Source organism: Ranitomeya variabilis, chromosome 4 (assembly GCF_051348905.1).
Source record: "Ranitomeya variabilis isolate aRanVar5 chromosome 4, aRanVar5.hap1, whole genome shotgun sequence".
In the NCBI taxonomy this organism is placed as follows: Eukaryota; Metazoa; Chordata; class Amphibia; order Anura; family Dendrobatidae; genus Ranitomeya; species Ranitomeya variabilis.
The window spans coordinates 202,593,612-202,613,958 of NC_135235.1; the positions used below are offsets into that span (position 1 = coordinate 202,593,612).

General features: G+C 41.5%; 1 protein-coding gene across 1 annotated transcript; it reads left to right on the plus strand.

The window, feature by feature from the left end:
• Positions 1 to 13,582: 13,582 nt before the first annotated feature.
• On the plus strand, positions 13,583 to 18,549 carry LOC143770235 (protein kinase C delta type-like). Its single transcript, XM_077259656.1, has 6 exons — positions 13,583 to 13,987; positions 14,620 to 14,873; positions 15,030 to 15,092; positions 15,261 to 15,815; positions 15,937 to 15,980; positions 16,949 to 18,549. The coding sequence occupies exons 1-5, from the start codon at positions 13,619 to 13,621 to the stop codon at positions 15,959 to 15,961; spliced, it is 1,266 nt and encodes a 421-aa protein (XP_077115771.1). The 5' UTR covers positions 13,583 to 13,618; the 3' UTR covers positions 15,962 to 15,980; positions 16,949 to 18,549.
• Positions 18,550 to 20,347: the final 1,798 nt, after the last annotated feature.

Genomic DNA, 20,347 nt, shown 5'->3' on the forward strand with positions numbered 1-20,347 from the left:
ATGGTGGCATCCAATCTCTGATAGATCACTTTGACTTGATTGACATATGGAGATTACAACATCCATTGGAGAGGGATTACTCCCATTATTCCCATGTACACAATACACATGCCAGGATTGATTGCTGGTTATTACACGAATCTTTGCTACCTTTAGTAACACAATCAAACATACAAAACATTCATATTTCAGATCACGCCCCGGTGACGTTTCAGTCCAAATTAGTATCCCCAATACATCAGGAGCGGAGGTGGCGCTTTCCTTCTTACCTATATCAATCAGATGATTTTAGAAAATACTTACAAATGTCATGGGGAGTATACAAAAATGACAACCAGGTCCACTGTGACAACCCACACCTGTTCTGGATGGCCTCTAAGGCCGTGTTGAGGGGTCAAATCATTTCTTATGTCAGTCACAAAAAAAAAGACATAATGAATAAAGCTAAGGATATACAAAAATCAGTTACCCAAGCATACAAAGATTTCAAACTAAATAACACTCCATTGACAAAGGAAAAATATTTGAAGGCAAAGGAAGAGGCAGACTCTTTAGCCCATGAATTGGCTTTATTCAACTTAGACTACCAAAAACAAAAATATTTTAAATGGGGTAATAAGCCGGGGAAGGTGTTAGCATCTCTCACAAAACCTTATAGGAAACAGACGAGAATACACAAAATACAACAACGTAGCGGTCACACCCTAATTAAAAATGAAGAGATAGTAGATGAGTTTCGTTCTTTTTTTAGTGAGCTGTATAGGTCAGAGAAAGGGGGAGGAAGCGGTGAATTCCTCACAGATGACCTTGCCCCAGCGCTTACAGAGGAAGAAAGAGAGACCATTAACTCCCCAATAACACCTTCAGAAATTGTACAGACTATAACTAAACTTAAAGTATCTAAAGCACCAGGCCCGGATGGGTTCAGCAATGAACATTACAAGATCTTAGGTTCATGTATAGCTCCTTATTTGAGTGAATTATTTAACAAGATAGTTGGATATGGTCACATGCCGGACTATTTCAATGAGGCGGTGGTTATTGTTCTCCCAAAACCAGATAAAGATCATGCCCTGGTCGAAAGTTATAGACCTATTTCATTATTAAATTCAGATTTTAAAATTTTCACAAAAATTCTGGCGGACAGATTACAGAAAATAATGCCAAAATTGATAACACCACAACAAACTGGTTTTATTCACGGGAAATCCATTACATTCAACATTAGGACAGCGGTGAGCGCCATATCTTATAGTAGAGTAAATAAACATACGAAAACCATCGTGGTAAGCCTGGACGCGGACAAGGCTTTTGATAGAGTAGCCTGGAACTATCTGTATGATTTGTTATCATTTCGAAGGTTTGGTCCGTGGTTTAGTGAAGCGGTCAAAACAATTTATAGGAAGCCATTATCTAGGATTTCCGTGAACAATGTTCTATCCAGACCCTTTGAGATTCAGAGAGGGACCCGACAGTGATGCCCCTTGTCCCCACTATTGTTCAACATAGCATTAGACCCATTTCTGAGAAGGCTACAAAACGAAGTGACATTTGAGGGGGTGAAGGTGGGATCTACATCGGTTAAAATCTCAGCCTTTGCAGATGATGTTCTTTTATTTATTGCTAACCCAGTTAAAGCAATCCCGGCCATCATGCTTATTTTAGAAAGTTTTGGTAAATGCTCTGGTTTCAAAGTTAACTACAGTAAATCTGAGGCCCTGGCAGTTTTTAGATCTGGCAGGCTGAGTGACCCCACATTCCCATTCCACTGGTGCCAGGAATCCATTAAATACCTGGGAATAAGGCTGCCTGCAGACCCATCTATTTTATATAGGACTAATTATAGACCACTGATCTCCTCCATAATTGATCTTCTCCACTCCTGGAAACATTTCTCACTGTCATTCTCTGGTAGATGCTATTTAATTAAAATGATAGTTTTTCCCAAACTACTATACGCATTTCAGACTCTACCCCTTCTTCTGACTCAATCAGACCAGGATCTGTTGAACTTAAACTTCCGTAGATTCATTTGGGGGATTGGAGGTAGATCACGCATAAGTCTCGCTAAACTACAGGCGACTAAATTGGAAGGTGGGGTTAACTTTCCTGATTTGGGAAGATATAATTTAGCGGCTAACCTCAGATATGCAATTGATTGGATTAGAGGTCTTTCTCATTTTGCAAACGTTGAAATAGAGCAACAATTTTACCCACACATTTCACTACCATCTTTATTACATCTAGGCGGAGAGGAACTCCCAGTGGGAATACAAGAACACCCATCACTTTGGCAAACGTTGCAGACTTGGAAACAATGTAGGAAGATTAGAGGTTTGAGATATGATTTATCTCCATTCCAGACTTTTGTTGGAAACCCGAAATTCATGGAGGGCTCCACACCAATTTTATATAAGATTCTGGCTTCTCAGGGCTGCAGGCAAGCGGTAGACCTCTTGGATCTTAATTTCTCAATAATATCTTTTGAAAAGGCCTCACAACAATACCCATTATTTAACAATAAACCGTTTTTATTTCTTCAAGCGCGTAGCCTGGTACAGAAATGTCAGACACTGGGGGGGATGACAGAGGGGAAAGCCAACTTAGATGGGTTTATCCGGAATGCAAAATCTAACCCGGCTTCTATAAGCAACATCTATTCAATATTACGTGGAAAGTGGGTGGGGGAAGGGAAGACTACGGGTGTGGCAAGATGGCTGAGGGATATGCCTGACTTGGAGGTGAGTGACCTCTTTGAGGCCACTATGACACAAAGAAAAACTCTACCATATAGCAGCTATACTGACATGGCACTTCTAATATTACATAGAGCCTATATCACACCTTGTATGCAATCTAAAATGTCCCCATCCATCGTCTACTTATGCTCCAAATGTAAAGCCCGTAATACTGACATATATCATCACTTATGGAGTTGCCCGCAAATCCAGGGACTCTGGGGAGAGGTACACAAAGAACTGCAGAAAATCTGTGGTATAGGCTTCACTCTTACCCCACAATGGGCTATTTTTAATATCCTAGATGAAACATCTCAAAAATTACCCAAACACATCAAGGCTACACTTATGATATGGGCCTCAGCGACTAGGAAGAGTATTTTACATCAGTGGTTGAGTCCTTTAGTCCCCTCACTCCCTTTTATTCGCACGAAAATACAGTTTATATTTAGAATGGAGTGGCTAGACGCATTGACTAACAAAGAAAAACAAGCAAGCAAATTCTTTTCTACATGGGTTACTTTTATTCCATCGCTCCCTTTGGAGACTAGGGAGAAACTGAGAGCACAGTTTGAAAATACCCAATGGTATTTGTTGCAGCGGATAGGTGGTGAATCACCAATTCCTTGAGGTATCTTCCTGATTGAGTGTACGCAGAGTCTAGAGGTTTATGTTTTTGGTTTTGATAGGGGTGGGAGGTTTTGGAATTCAATTTCGTTAATAGTGCCACATTACTGTATTCATTGGAAATGTATGACATGTATTTTATTATATTATAAACCCTAATAAAAAGATTTAAAAAAAAAAAAAAAAAAGAAGGTGAAGGGCGTGGAAGTAGTGAAACATCAATATCTGACAAAATAAAAAAAAAATTAACATAGTCAAAATCTTTCTAACGCCGAACGTCATAAAAAAAAAAAAAAAATCCTGCTATTCTATTAGATTGGGCTAAACCTCTGTGCCTTTAATGTCTCCGCCACGTCCCCCAATACAGCCTACATTATTCTTAGTTGTTTTCCTTCATGTAGAATTAACCTACAAGGAAAGAAAGGGTTTATTTTAATTCCGATATTTTCGTCCCATTGACTTGCATTGGGAACGGGTATCGGTATCGGATTAGATCCGATATTTTGACGGTATCGGCCGATACTTTCCGATACCGATACTTTCCGATATCGGAAAGTATCGCTCAACACTAGTCTTCACCATAGTGGAGTTTGGAGTCAGACTATTTGAGGTTGTAAAGTCAGAAAAATCACTGCACTCGTATGTTATTCAGATGCGTAAATTGAAGAATTTATTAAATTGAAGAGCATAGGGTACTAAGCGAATTTGACGTTTCGGCCAACTCGTGGCCTTGTTCACAAAACCGCTGTAACAAGCAAAGAAACAAAAGAGCATTTACAAACAGATAAATATATACATATATACAAATATACAAAAAAGAGCAAAGAATCCATGTCAAAATTGATAAGCTGCCAATGGGCATACTATGAAACGACCAAAACGTAGCGCATTCTATACAACCGGAATATACAGAAAAGGGTGGACTGTACAAAAAGAGGAAAAAGACCATAATATTTGCAAAAGCCGGTACTGGACGAAGAACATACCCTGTTGAAATTCTCTTGCATATAAAGAAGGATTCTTAATTTCGTGTTGAGTTATATACAATGGTATAGCGATATACCTAAAGAGAACAATATAGCATGAGATGATGGCTAAGATTTCATATCCCCAGATAGTGGGTTAGCAAAGACCTTAATTATGTTTATCTAATGGTACAGATTGAAGCGTCCCTTTGAAAGTATCCACATGGTATACGCACCCTGTATGGTGCCCGTGTTGCAAGTACAAAACAAAATACTGACCCAGCAGGAACGCTAAACAACGTATGTCCATGCAAAAGAGCCGTATCTGCGGCTGGAACAGAACCTGTGTTTGTAATATATATGCATATATGAGTATGAGGCATTTATCTTATGTAATAACGGGGTTGTGCAATATGAAAACATAATAATACCTGTCCTGTGGATACAGTGGGCAAAATTATGGATCAGGTACTGGTCTTCCCGTATATTCTGATATGTCCTCAAGATGACATAGAAATATGGTGCTGTGGGCAGAACAGAGTGGAAGATACATGTTGGATCAAGCTCTGAGCGGGGAATAGTCAATGGGACTGATACGTATATGGCATAGCTATACTAGATACCTGTGCTGAGCAGGTAAGCAAGCGACCCTATGGATACATAAAGACGACCTTCCTTGGGCATATGGTATGCTGCCAGTGAATAAAGCAACGTAGTCCCTGTAGGGGGAGAGGATAATACATGCTATAGAGGATACTCATAGTGACAAGGCACTTATCTGATGGTGGCTCCGTGGTCTCACGTTTCGGTGGTGCAGGCAAGGCTTAAGCGTTGGTGGCGTGGTGGGGGAGGCCGACACAGTCCTGTGTCTAGGCAATGTAACCGCTCAGTGAAGTGCATGGTGTCCGGTGTTAAATACGATCCCCTGCCGGTCATGTGACCGGAAATGTCAGGGGACGCCGGCGCCTGCGCAGGAGCTACCCTTTCTCCCACTGAGGAGTGTAATTCGGCGCTTGCGCACAAAGCCCCTGTTAGGCGCCTACGTACTGCGCCTGCGTCTGCATGTGAGGGGCTCTTAGTGTGGCGCCTGCGCACAACATATCGGGCAGAACGCTCGTGTGTGTTAGTCAGAGGGGCAGAGCCTGAGTGTAATACTATGTGGCCCCATATTTAAGTCAGTCCGACGCCTGCACACACAGTGCCATATAGGATATGATGAACTGGAGATAAAGATCTAGCATCTTGAATGTTTCTATGACCATGGATGTTATGTAATATCAGGAGGTGCCTATAATTGTGCCTAGGGAGGAATGGTATCTAGTCTGGTTGAGTCATGTAGAAAAAAACTAGGAAAGGAGGTTTAGACAATATCAGACCATCTAACAGGAGCATATCTGGGGACACAACGTAATAATGTATATAACAACAACAGATACATTGAAATGACATTTATAATGGTAGGAGTCCAAACGAAAAGAAATAAAAGAAAAAGAAAGAAATAAAATGGCGGAAATAAAAAGATATGAAAAGGAAGGAAGGGGATAATAGTACGAATGAAGGGAACAATATGGTTATTGGTTAGTTGAAATAATGGGTTAAATAAAAGGGTAAAAAACTGAAAAAATAAGTAAAAATATATAAGTAAAAAATGAAATAAATAATGAGAACTAATGTAAGGAAACTTATAAAGGAGACTATAAGGGTATGCGTCTTACCATCCAGAACGCGTTTGTCATAGAGGTTGGTTGTGCAAAGAGTCAATTGGCCTATATAGGAGAAAGATTAAGTTAGCCAGTCTATCTCGCGGTTCAAGCCACGTGGATGTAGAGTGTCAAGTGTGTAGATCCAAAAGGTCTCACGCTGTTTCAATAATTTAATATGATTCCCTCCTCGTCTAGGACGAGGAACCTTTTCTATGACTTGGAATCTAAGTTGTGCTATGCTGTGATTGGCCTCTTTGAAGTGAAGGGGGAGGGGGAGCCATACTTTACCGCAACGAATAGTAGATTTATGGTTAGAGATACGATCTCTAACCGCTTGGGTGGTCTCCCCTACGTAAAGTAACCCGCAGGGGCACTTGATGATGTACACCACAAAATTTGTTTCACATGTGTAATAGTCCTTTATTTTATAAGATTTACCTGTCCTTGGGTGTACCACTTCATTACCCTTAATCACATTCGAGCAGCTCATACAACCCAAACATGGGAAGGTCCCTGTACGTTTCTGGCCTGTGAGTGTTCTCTGTGTCGGTGTTTTAAGAGTGCCCAGATCAGCCCTGACGACTCTATCCCTTATGTTCTTGGGTCTTCTTGTGCACATCAGGGGAGGTTCCTTGAATATGGGAATCGTGGGGTATGCTTTATTCAAGAGTGGCCAATGTGCCCTGATTAAGTTGTGTACCCTGCGCATAGTGGGGTGGTGACCGTGTACAAATGGTAGTCTGGTGCTTTTAATTCTCGATGTATCATCTTCTATTTCATTGAGAATTTTGGTAGATTCAGTTTCAAGAAGGTCCGAGGGGTAGTTACGGGCCTTGAATTTAGTGGACATCTCTTGTAGTCTGGTGGCTTTCAGATCCGGGTCTGAAACGATTCTAGATACCCTTTTGAACTGGGACCTAGGGAGGCTATCTTTCGTGGACTTTGGGTGGCAACTGTTATACAGTAGAAGGCTATTGCAATCGGTTGGTTTGGAGTATAAGTCAGTGCTTAATTTACCCAAGGAATTTTTAAGGACTCTGGTGTCTAGGAAGGTAACTTCGCTATTGTGGTAAGTGAGCGTAAAGGTAAGCTCCGGACGAGTGGTGTTAATAGCTTCATAGAAGGTCTGTAAGCTGGTATGGTTCCCTAGCCAGATACAGAATATGTCGTCGATATATCTGTACCAGACTAATGCGTTTTGTTGGAAAATAGGGTTGGCATATACATATTCTCTCTCGAAGTGGTCCATGTATAGGTTAGCGTATGCTGGGGCCACATTGGACCCCATAGCGGTACCACACGTCTGTACAAAGAAATCATCTTCGAAAAGGAAGAAGTTCTCCCTAAGAACCAGGTTCAAGAGGTCTATGCAGAGATCATGTGTGTTTCTATCAATGCCTGCTTCCTGGAGTGTAAGTGAAACCGCTGTAACACCCCTATCATGTACGATCGAGGTGTAGAGGCTATTAACGTCCCAAGTACAAAGAAGGCTGTCCGGCGGAATGTTAGGGATATTACGAATTTTAGATAAAAAATCACTCGTGTCCAGTATAAAGGATTTAGTTAACTTGGTATATGGTGTAAGAATTTTTTCCAAAAATTTTGAAAGGGGATTGAGCACTGAGTCAGTTGAAGCAACGATCGGGCGACCAGGGGGGTTCTGGAGATTTTTGTGTATTTTTGGCAAAACGTACAATACTGGAGTAATTGGATAATGGTTGATGAGGTAAGTTTTGGTTTTATTGTCTATTGTGCCCAAATTCAGATACTTGTCGACTACAGTATTAATTTTTCGTTGTATGGTGAATGTTGGGTCCCCCTGGAGTTTTTGGTAAGTATTAGTGTCAGATAATTGGCGTCTTATTTCGGTAACGTAGTGATCCTTATTCATAATGACAATGACTCCCCCCTTGTCCGCGGGTTTAATTACAATGCTTCTGTTCTCACTTAGTGTGTCTAATGCTTGCTTCTCTATGGGACTTAGATTGTGTCGGACCGGGAGGAGACCTAGACGTTGTTCATGTATAGTCTTTTTAATGTCTCTATCCAGGAGATTGATAAAGGTTTCTACTGCATGATTGGTTCTTGGTGGAACAAAGGAGCTAGGATTCCTCAGGCCCAGTGATCCCAAGGTAATGCCAGCCTCTCTGCTCTGACTAGATGTGGTGCCCAATCTGTTGACTACTGTATTTGGAAGTTCGTCAAAGTGTACCTTAAGCCTTATATTTCTATAAAACCTTTGGAGATCCTTTTCGAGTTGAAAAGAATCCCATCTAGGGGTAGGGCAGAAGGAGAGGCCCATATTTAGGACTTTCAGCTCAAGAGGGGAAAGGGTGTAGTCGGAGATGTTTACCACAGAGTTTGGACTCCTACCTGAGATCTCAACGTCATGTGCCGGTCCTCGTTTCGTCTTCTTTCCCCTCCTTGTGGGCGCGCGGTTTGTCCTAAAAAACGCGGTCCTGTAGCTTGGGCCCCGCCAGTCTCGCTGCCTGATCCTGCTGATGAGCCCCCAGCCGGCGAGGAGCCCCCTGAGGGGTAGTTGCGGCGAAATCTTGGTCTCGGTCGGCGAGGAGCTGTGTCCTCCCATCGGTACACTTTATTAGATAAATAGTCCTCAGTGTCCCTTTGAAATTTTGTGCGTTTCCTTTCCTCCAACGACCTTTGGTAGGAAATGAGGCTAGTGTCTATTTTATTCTTGAGAGTAGAGAATTCGGTGGCGTTTAATGTAGCAGTGAGTTGAGTTTCAATGCTTTCAATTTTCTCTTCCGTACTCTTTATTGCCTCTTGTAGATATTCAATGGTCAATAGTATTATGTCGAAGGAGCATTTGTTTAGAATTTTTTGGAATGTAGTACAGTATTTTTCATTATCCGAAAATAGTGTAGGACGTAGATTGCAACATAAACCCCGAGGTATCCTGGCTTTGCGGTGATATTCTCCCAAAGTTGCACAATGTAAATCGTAACCGATAAGTTTCTTCCTCTCCTTTTCCCAATCCCTCGATTTTATATCATTGCTTGGTAGATGCAGAAAGTCCGTTTTAGTCTTTATTTTTGATAGAATGGTAGATCCGGTAGACTCGTCGTACATGTATGTCTCGGTTGACATGGATTCGATTGGTGCTAGTAGCTTACAAATCAAATAACTGTAGAGAAGAAATCAAAGCCAGCACTCAATTGATGTAGTCCACGGTGCTAGTGAACGGGATGTTTGAATCCCATATGTCATAAAGTCAGAAAAATCACTGCACTCGTATGTTATTCAGATGCGTAAATTGAGGTTGTGCACAGGTGTCTTTTATACTGATAACAAGTTCAAGCAGGTGCTATTACTACAGGTAATGAGTGGAGGACAGAGGAGAAGTTACAGGTCTGTGAGAGTCAGAAATCTTGCATGTTTTTAGGTGACCAAATACTTATTTTCCACCACAATTTGCAAAATAAATCTTGCTAAATCAGACAAGGTGATTTTCTGGATTTGTTTTCTCATTTTGACTCTCATAGTTGTGGTCTACCTATGGTGTCAATTACAGGCCTCTCTCATCTTTTTAAGTGGGAGAACTTGCACAATTGGTGGCTGACCAAATACTTTTTTCCCCACTGTATCTTCAGTGTGGTCCCATGAAAAGATATAATAAAATATTAACAAAAATGTGAGGGGTGTACTCACTTTTGTGATATACTGTAATTATTAAGTTACATACACAATGTATGCATGTTTTCTACAATTTTGCAATGCATTGATGTCAGAGATCGAGCGTTGACTGTGCATTCATGGTACTTTCAATTTATTTCTATGAATACTCCGAAAACAATAATTTTCAGATCTGCCATAAAAATGAATGGAACAAGCTGTACATGTGACCCAAGTCTATCAGACATTGATGGTTCAAAAACGTGTTTTTAAAAAAAATCTAATTAAAGGTAATCGGTTTTATGTGGAGGATCCCAGATTATGGGAACAAAGACATAAAGAAAAGGAAAGGACAAAACAAGATGAAAGGGAGAACTTCCTATCAACCAGGGTGAGAAGATGGGAGAAGATCTCTGACCAAGGATGCCAAATGTCAAAGATGTCTTTTGCTCTGTTTTCATTACCAGCTTTACTCTCCTCCATGCACATTAATACATTAACCCATAGAAGCCTGAAAGGTGGTGATAAAGATTTCAATAGTTTGGGAATCATTTGTTGCGTTGCAAGTATATAAGAACCTGGGGGCATGGACCATCAGGAATCATTTGGAGGTTAGTCAGGAGATCTAGTACCATAATAGACATATAGGAGATCAGGTACACCAGACATATAAAACTGAACCTGGAGCTGAAGCCCACCATCAACACAAGTGCCAGAATTACTTGAACATTTGATGTAATTTAGCAGGGATCTTGGACCATTGTTAAAGTTGAGTTCCTTTGTGTGTCCAACATTTCTTGGACCTTTCTTCACGGGTCCCGATATCAGTCCACTTTTGAATTGTGCTGCCTGTTATCAATATAATATTTTTGTTTGTATCCATGGCCAATACTTATCCATCTTCCACCATCCTTGGCACCCAACTACCTCATTTTGCAACTTTTATCTTACCGAAAGGTCCCTTCTTGGCCTTGGAACCTGATCAGAAAGTTCAGCTAGGATATGATCTACTATGCTTCATTAGAGTTGTGCCTAAACCCTACAACAACTCCTAAAGGTGAACACTAGTCTATGTTTCTGTGCCACCTTATTATTGTGAGATATACTAACTTAGAGGAGCACCATTGTTCTTTTTTATTTCTAGCAATAGATGGGTCTGTCGGCTTTGGGCACAAAGCTTCGTGACTTCTTTTTCAATTGAGTGAGATGTTCTCTATAGTAGGTCACCAAAAATATTTCTGTGCCCATTCCTCCAATTGTACTGCTCCAACTTCTTCTGATAGCCTTCTAATTCGAAGGTTGTTCCTCCTGTGTCTACCTTTGTTATCATTGAGGTGTATGACGATGTTGTTTGTAATTTGTGAAGAATGCTCCTGTGGACTGTCTTGTGTAAATCTTTGCCCAAAAAAGCCGGCAAGCTATTTTGTGATTTCTGTGGGATTCAAGAGCTTGGCTTGGAAACACTTAATCTGTCATTGTCAATCGCTCTACTTAGAGTCCATAAAAACGTCACCTATAGAAGTCCTTGAATTTAAGTAGTAAAAATCCAACTCAACAGGTGGATTCTTTCAGATGAGGTAGTAGAAGTTGGGCACAGGACCTGGTGATAGGTTGTCCTTCTTCTGTAGTGTCAAGTAGGCAAAAACATAGGGTGAACGGATCATTCAGATAACAGGAGCAACTTCTGGTAAGATACTGATGTCAAGGGCCCGCAGAGTGGGGGACACATAGTTTCACAGGAGCATTAGAAGATTATTCTATATCTAAGGGTACCGTCACACAGTGCCATTTTCATCGCTACGACGGCACGATTCGTGACGTTCTAGCGATATCGTTACGATATCGTTGTGTCTGACACGCTACTGCGATCCGGATCCCCGCTGAGAATCGTACGTCGTAGCAGATCGTTTGAAACTTTCTTTCGTCGTCTAGTGTCCCGCTGTGGCGGCATGATTGCATCGTGTGACACAGGTTGTATACGATGTGCGCACAGTAACCAATGGCTTCTACATCGCAAATACGTCATGAAATTATCACTCCAGCGCCGTGTATTGCAAAGTGTGACCGCAGTCTACGACGCTGGAGCGATAATCATACGACGCTGCAACGTCACGAATCGTGCCGTCGTAGCGATGAAAATGGCACTGTGTGACGGTACCCTAAGAATTGTAGCTATACTATGGCTGTATTTGTGCTCCCTTTCCTTTTCGGTTTTCCCTCCCTATTCTTTCCCGTAATGGTACTTATCAGTTGAGAGTCAATGTTGTCTCAGCTGTGGTCCTCCACGACCAAGTTTTGGAAGATTCTGTTATTCGCGGAGGAAGAAGCATCTTTACCCTGATTGGTGAACTAGTGCTAGTGGCGGGAATATTTCTGCATAAAAGGCCCAGTTTTGCCAAAGTCCGGGGTGGTCCGTGCACAGCAAGTCACCAGTATCCTGCCGGCCCACCTTTTTTGTTGTGATGCCCATTATTTAGCTAAGGCTGGAAGGACTTGGTCCATTTTTGATCGTTACAGTTGATTATTTATTTGATTACTGACTGATGAATTTACTCTATGGTTTTTAATATTTATTGACTTATTAATTTATGTTTTAAGCAACCTTTAATAAACATTGTGAGCCTTTTCTTTATCCAAACTAACCTTGTCTAGTCTTTTTTTCATTAATATGTTAAAGGGAATCTGTCACCAGGTTTTTGTTACTTAATCTTATAGCAGCATAATGTAAAGACAGAGACCCTGATTCCAGTGATGTGTCACTTACTGAGCTGCTTGCTGTAGTTTTGATAAAAATCACTGTTTTATCAACAGGAAATTATCACTATAGGACTAGTAAATCTGCTGCCAGGTAGTCCTCCGTATTCATGAGCTCTATGTAGCCACACCCGACCACTGATTGGCAGCTTTCTGCCTATCCACAGTGTACACAGAAATTAAATTAATTGATTGTATTTTTGTTGGGTCTTGTGCCTTGGTGCTTGGGTGGGTGCAACCTAAATAAAGACCCGAGTGCCGGCCAAAAATGCGCAGTTAGAATATTGTCAACAAAAGAGAAACCAAGGATCGGACATCAAAATAAATATTAGGATATCTTTATAGTGAACGCCATCGAGAAAAAAGCAGAACAAATCCACAGACTACAAAAATCTATAAACACATCAACGTGCGCAAAATGACCGATCCAAGTCCCAAGTCATGGACAGAAAGGACAACCAACCCCATACTGACAATAAGAGCAGGAGGGCCCAGGAAAAATGCTCAATAAGTGCAAAAGACTCTAATATCAATGCAATAAAGGACGGAAAGAGAATTAGTAAAGCATTGCAGAAAATGGTCGGCAATACAGCGCCCTCAAAAAGTATTCACACCCCATGAACTTTAACACATTTATTCACGTTACACCAACAAACTGAAATGTTTTTTATTGGGAATTGATGTGAAACCAACACAAGGTAACAAGTGTTTGTGAAGAGTAAAGGAAATGATACACGGGTTCCTAAATAATAAAAAAATATAATCTCTAGTAACCACGATATATGAGAAATAATATTATAACATGAAAGATAAAAGGAATAATTATTTTTTAAATATACATTAGTAATGGGAAGAGCTAGGATTTTATAGTATGTTGTGTTTTTTATGTATTCTTGGCATATAATTACATCTCTGTGCATGTGGATAAAAAGAATGTATTCTGAAATTTAAAAAAACAGCACTGTAAGCCGCCATGAAGTTCTGTGCCGTTCCTCTGGACCCTAAACTGTCACCCATGATGCCCACATCTCAGTGTATAGGGCAGAGCAGGGCCAGGAGCCACTGCCTGGCAGGAGCCACCTGAGGGTTCCGTTACCTCTGACCTCTGGTCACCTGCACACGACCAACTGCCGTTTACTTTCAACTGTCGGCTGAAGTGATTGGACCGAGGTCTACAGGCGGGAAGAGATTACTGAGAATGGCGACTACTGGACGAGGAGAAAAGAGCAAGAAGAGGAGCGAGGAGAATAGGAAGAGAGAGGAGAAGAGGAAGAGAGAAGAGGAGAGTGATACCACTGATGGATTCAGGAAGAAGAGAAGAGAGGAGAAGAGAGAGGAGAAGAGGAAGAGAGAAGAGAAGAAGAGAGAGAAGAGGAAGAGAGAAGAGGTGAGTATTACCACTGCTGGTTTCAGGAAGAAGAGGAGAGAGGCCGAAGACAATGGATTGGAGGATGGAGAACCAACACCTGGATGCAGCAGAGACACCGAAACATCCAGCCCCTACGCCAGGCTTGACATGACCAACTTTGCCTTCCATAAAGTCTTGGGTAGAGGAAGCTTTGGGAAAGTAAGTTTCATATTTTTTTTTTAACAATCTATATTTGTCATTGTATCTCCATCTGTTATTTTCTGTAGATAGATATTCATTGACATCTTCTTCTATGGAATGGCTGACAAAACACACAGACGCTCCCCTGACCCCATGATTATTTCACAAATTGGATCATCTCATCACCATAGTTAGGTTTAGTGCTGCTGTAAACGGGTATTCTGATTCATTGAAGAGCTGATCTCTGGGATTACATCTGTGGGGAGTTGGGGTGACAGTTTGTTTCCATGTACTGGTCCATATATGATGCTATCAGGATACAATATATGCTTTGACCTTTATGTTTTTAAATCAGCTGCACATTCATAGAAGACCAATACTGAACCCCAACCAGCTCCAAATACCATCCAGTGTTTGTCCTATTTATTGCCATATGGTGATAATGGAATACCCCTTTAAGGCCTCTCCATAGAGCATACGTGGAGGAGACAGTGCATCACGCCAATAGCTTTGCATTGCTCTGCTATAAAGTCCAGGACACCAGCAGACTCACAAACCACTCAGGCCACCCGTTTCTTGTGCAATAGATGAACCAGCTGTTTTCCACCTCCCATACACATTTTCCAACCATAGCTTATTCCTTTCTTCAGGTGGTCCTGACATCAGTCCCCAGCCGAAACATCTATATGGCTGTGAAGATGATCAAGAAAAGGGAGGATAATGAGAACATCATTATGAGAGAGCGGCGGATACTCCTGGCGGCCCGAGACTGCCCATTCCTATGTCACCTGTATGCCGCACACCAGTCTCGGAAGCGTGCGTATTTCATCATGGAATATCTGTCCGGAGGCAGCCTCAAGGCTTTGATTGAGATGTATGGCTCTCTGAACATCGACAATGTAAGGTGAGAAAGAGGAAGAAATACCAAAAAGTGAGAGGAGGGGTGGAAATAAAAGCTGAGGTTGGGATGGAGCTGGGAAAGGACTGGCAGGGAATCTGGCCCAGGCAGGAAGGAGGTTCCAGCAATGACATTGATTCTACACTATGTTCTCTCCATCAGATTCTACACAGCAGAGATCGTATGTGGCCTCCAGTTCCTCCACGGACACAACATAGTCCACCGGTAAGCAGAACTTTCCTCCTTCTCTCTGTCCCCTTTACGTGCTAGTAATATTGCCCCCAACTTTCCTGGGCTCCTGTCTCCCTATTCCACCTGATCTTGCAATGACCCATTTTCCATCTCCTGTATCACTCGGCAGATTTCTTACTCTGATGTTTTTTTTAATTGCAGAGATATTAAGCCGGATAACATCATGTTGGATGCCGATGGCCACATCCGTATCATCGACCTTGGGCTTGCCCAAGATGGCGTCACCTCCTCCAATAACATCTCTGGAGAGACGGGCACTTTCCATTTCATGGCCCCAGAGGTGCTTCGCAAAAGAGGATATGGTACAGCAGTGGATTGGTGGAGCCTGGGGATTGTGGTGTCCCAGATGGCAACAGGACACTCCCCATTTTACACCGGCTCCGTCAGCAAAATGGCTTACAGAGCTATTACCAAAGGAGAGCCTGAAATTCCATCTTGGCTTGATGCTGACATGCAAGATCTTATCAAGAAGCTGCTGTGCAAAAAGCCTCAGAAGCGATTGGGTGTGTGCGGGAACATCCGAGAGCATCCATTCTTTACCACCATCGGCTGGGAGGATCTGGAGGAAAGGAGAGCCAAGCCGCCATTCATACCATTCAGGCCAGTTCTGGAGAAACATCTTATGCAGTGGCCAGAGGAAAAGAAAGCCCTTAACCCCATGGCCGGCTTCAATTATGTGTCACCCAGCTGGGCCCGGTAAGATCATCCTTCTCGGAGAATAAATCCCATCAAATGTCCTTCTCAGCTTGTGGCCATTATCACCGTCCTTGTCTTCTCCCAGTGTTTCTGCCAATCACCGTGTCTCTGTTATTCTTAGGTTGATGAGAAGATCTGGGCTGTGAAACCTTCCAAGACCATCAGGTGAGTGGCCGCTGTACACACAGGACACCGATTATACCCATACATCATATCTGATGTTTCATAGGGGAATGGTTCATTATGATGACCATTCCTCTATGATAACAGAAGTGTAAGGAGGTTGCTTTCCCTGCTCCTTACATGGAACCACTTAGTCAGACAGATGGGTTGTTGGGGGGAAGACTTTCTGCCCTGGGCACAAGGGACCATGTGACTGCTGGAGACAGAGAAGAAGAGAGAGGGGTGTGGTCAGAAAAGAGCGGGAGAGCAGAGTGCGCGAGACAGAAGGGACAGCGCGCCAGAGAGAGAGCAGGCTACAGCGCCGCGCTCCCCAAAAAAGAGTGCTCTCCGTGAGGGCACTGAGGCTGAGATACCAGCCGTAGTGAAGGCTGGATGTGAAAGTGTGGACTTGGAAGCCTCTGTAATCAGAGAAGAGGTATCCCCTCACAGTGACCTGAGCGCGCAGCCCCGGTGACCGCAGTGACAAGCCAGGGCCCCTGAGTGTGACAAGTAAACTGCTCAGTGTGTGTGTAGCATTGCTACTGTAGAAAGACTGCCAGGCTAATATACAGAGACTGTGCAGCAGAGTGGCTGTGTTGCTTCCTGCTTCCAGCTTCACTGGGAGAAAAGACTGCAAAGACTTAACCCCGGAGTCTCCAGTTCCCAGGAGACAGAGGAGAGACTTCAGGATCTCAAGCACTGCTGGTGACTGTACCCACTTGGAATAAGGACCCTACAGTCAGGACCTCCCTGGACTGATAAGTTACAAGAACACTCATTAACCATTTACTGTTTGCTTTATCTCTATTAACCCCCTGTTTACTCCTTGCGAGGAGAATCTTACTCCTGATAATAAATTCCCCTCAACAGTTGGTCTGTCTGCTCCGTGGTGACATACTCAACCCTGCACTCTATTACAGAAGATCCAGTAGATAGAAGTTGTTGAAAAGTCTTTCTTTTATGTCTTGCAGAATGAGCCTGTACCAACTGCCAAGAACTTTGTGTCTCCAGACCCGTACCTGAGATCTCTGCTGCTGTTTGTCACCTCGGCCGCCCTAGAACATCATGTCTATCCATAACATCTTCATGTAGGACCACTGCCATTGTGTCGCTGCACCAGCCCAATCCTGGGCTGCTTCTTCACATCACTCCAACCCGAAGATCTTCTGTGCCATCGGGAGTGGCCTGTGCTTAGTGTCCATCTGGTGAGTTCAGGAATAATAGTCTAATATGGGCCATTATCCCTGAACTCACCTCAGCACAGGCTAGGTAAATATTTCACCCATAACTCATCACATCCACATCACCCACACTACATGATAGATATAGGTCCACACTACACGATAGGTATAGGCCCACACTACATGATAGGTATAGGCCCCCACACATAGACATATAGCATGTAGTTAGAGATTTCGGCTTTTGATCCTGGGATTTAATCTGATCGCCATATTTGGGGTCAGGAAGGAATTTTTCCCCCTAATATGAGGACAATTGGCTCATTCCTCATGGGGGTTTTCGCCTTCCTCTGGATCTACACGGCCTTAAATAGGTTTAGTACAATATATTAATAAGTAGATTCCCACATAAGTAGTCCAAAAAAGTTAAAAAAAATAAATAAATCAGAAATAGTTTATTTTACACAAAACAAAAACATTCTAAATAACAATTAAGTAAAATATTTTTTAAAAAGTCTCACTTCCACACTTTACAGATTAGGCTCGAGCCTTTGATCCTGGGATTTAATCTGATCGCCATATTTGGGGTCAGGAAGGAATTTTTCCTCCGTCACGAGAATAATTGGCCCATTTCTCACGTGGGGTTTTCGCCTTCCTCTGGATCAACACGGCCCATAGATAGGTTTAGAAATTAGAATATAGAAGTAGTTTCTTATGTTTATTAAAAAAAAAATGAAAAAAAAATATATATAGAATTTCTTTTGGGGTTTAAAAAAAAAATAGTTAACATAAATATAAAAACAAATTAGTCCAAAAATAGAAAATTTCTAAATAAAAAACTACACTTGAGGCATGACATATTAGCTATGAGCCCTTGATCCTGGGATTTATTCTGACCGCCATGTTTTATTTGGGGTCAGGAAGGAATTTTCCCCCCTGATATGAGGATAATTGGCCGATTCCTCACAGGGGGTTTTCGCCTTCCTCTGGATCAACACGGCCCATAGATAGGTTTAGTAAAATAGAATAAATAAGTAGTTTCTTATGTTTGTAATAAAAAATATATAATTTATGCAAAATAATAATATAATATTTTTGATTTACAATAATTTATTTGACACAAATATAAACGTAAATTAGTCCAAAAATAGAAATTACTTTTATATTTTTATATAATAAACATTTATATAATAATAATAATATAATAATAATTTTAAATAATATATATTTTTTAAATTAAACGTACATATACACATTAGCTATAAGCCCTTGATCCTGGGATTTATTCTGACCGCCATATTTTATTTGGGGTCAGGAAGGAATTTTCCCCCCTGATATGAGGATAATTGGCCGATTCCTCACAGGGGGTTTTCGCCTTCCTCTGGATCAACATGGCCCATAAATAGGATTATTCTGATAGAGTAATAATTTACACATCTACATAATAATAAAATATATAATAATTTATAACCCCGTCTATAAATAAAATCTCTTTTCCCCTACATCGTTGTTTTTGTCCTTATTTAATTCGACGTCCATGTAGTGAATGTGGGTTTAGCCCCTGACTCTTATTCTCCAGCACTATGGACCTTGATGGGGTCGTCCAGTCTCATGTAAGGTTTCTCCATATGGGTCAGAGGTAAAGCCCCAATGTGCTGTGAATAAAGACCAAATTGATCCCTTCTACACAAACCTCCTGCAGTAAGTGAGTACCCGACAGCAAATGCTGAATTTCCCTACAGCATCTCCAAAGGAGAAATTAGGTATTACACATTGTCCTCTGTGGACAGGGGTCTTTTATACTGATAACAAGTTCAAGCAGGTGCTATTACTACAGGTAATGAGTGGAGGACAGAGGAGAAGTTACAGGTCTGTGAGAGTCAGAAATCTTGCATGTTTTTAGGTGACCAAATACTTATTTTCCACCACAATTTGCAAAATAAATCTTGCTAAATCAGACAAGGTGATTTTCTGGATTTGTTTTCTCATTTTGACTCTCATAGTTGTGGTCTACCTATGGTGTCAATTACAGGCCTTTCTCATCTTTTTAAGTGGGAGAACTTGCACAATTGGTGGCTGACCAAATACTTTTTTTCCCACTGTATCTTCAGTGTGGTCCCATGAAAAGATATAATAAAATATTAACAAAAATGTGAGGGGTGTACTCACTTTTGTGATATACTGTAATTATTAAGTTACATACACAATGTATGCATGTTTTCTACAATTTTGCAATGCATTGATGTCAGAGATCGAGCGTTGACTGTGCATTCATGGTACTTTCAATTTATTTCTATGAATACACCGAAAACAATAATTTTCAGATCTGCCATAAAAATGAATGGAACAAGCTGTACATGTGACCCAAGTCTATCAGACATTGATGGTTCAAAAACGTGTTTTTAAAAAAAATCTAATTAAAGGTAATCGGTTTTATGTGGAGGATCCCAGATTATGGGAACAAAGACATAAAGAAAAGGAAAGGACAAAACAAGATGAAAGGGAGAACTTCCTATCAACCAGGGTGAGAAGATGGGAGATCTCTGACCAAGGATGCCAAATGTCAAAGATGTCTTTTGCTCTGTTTTCATTACCAGCTTTACTCTCCTCCATGCACATTAATACATTAACCCATAGAAGCCTGAAAGGTGGTGATAAAGATTTCAATAGTTTGGGAATCATTTGTTGCGTTGCAAGTATATAAGAACCTGGGGGCATGGACCATCAGGAATCATTTGGAGGTTAGTCAGGAGATCTAGTACCATAATAGACATATAGGAGATCAGGTACACCAGACATATAAAACTGAACCTGGAGCTGAAGCCCACCATCAACACAAGTGCCAGAATTACTTGAACATTTGATGTAATTTAGCAGGGATCTTGGACCATTGTTAAAGTTGAGTTCCTTTGTGTGTCCAACATTTCTTGGACCTTTCTTCACGGGTCCCGATATCAGTCCACTTTTGAATTGTGCTGCCTGTTATCAATATAATATTTTTGTTTGTATCCATGGCCAATACTTATCCATCTTCCACCATCCTTGGCACCCAACTACCTCATTTTGCAACTTTTATCTTACCGAAAGGTCCCTTCTTGGCCTTGGAACCTGATCAGAAAGTTCAGCTAGGATATGATCTACTATGCTTCATTAGAGTTGTGCCTAAACCCTACAACAACTCCTAAAGGTGAA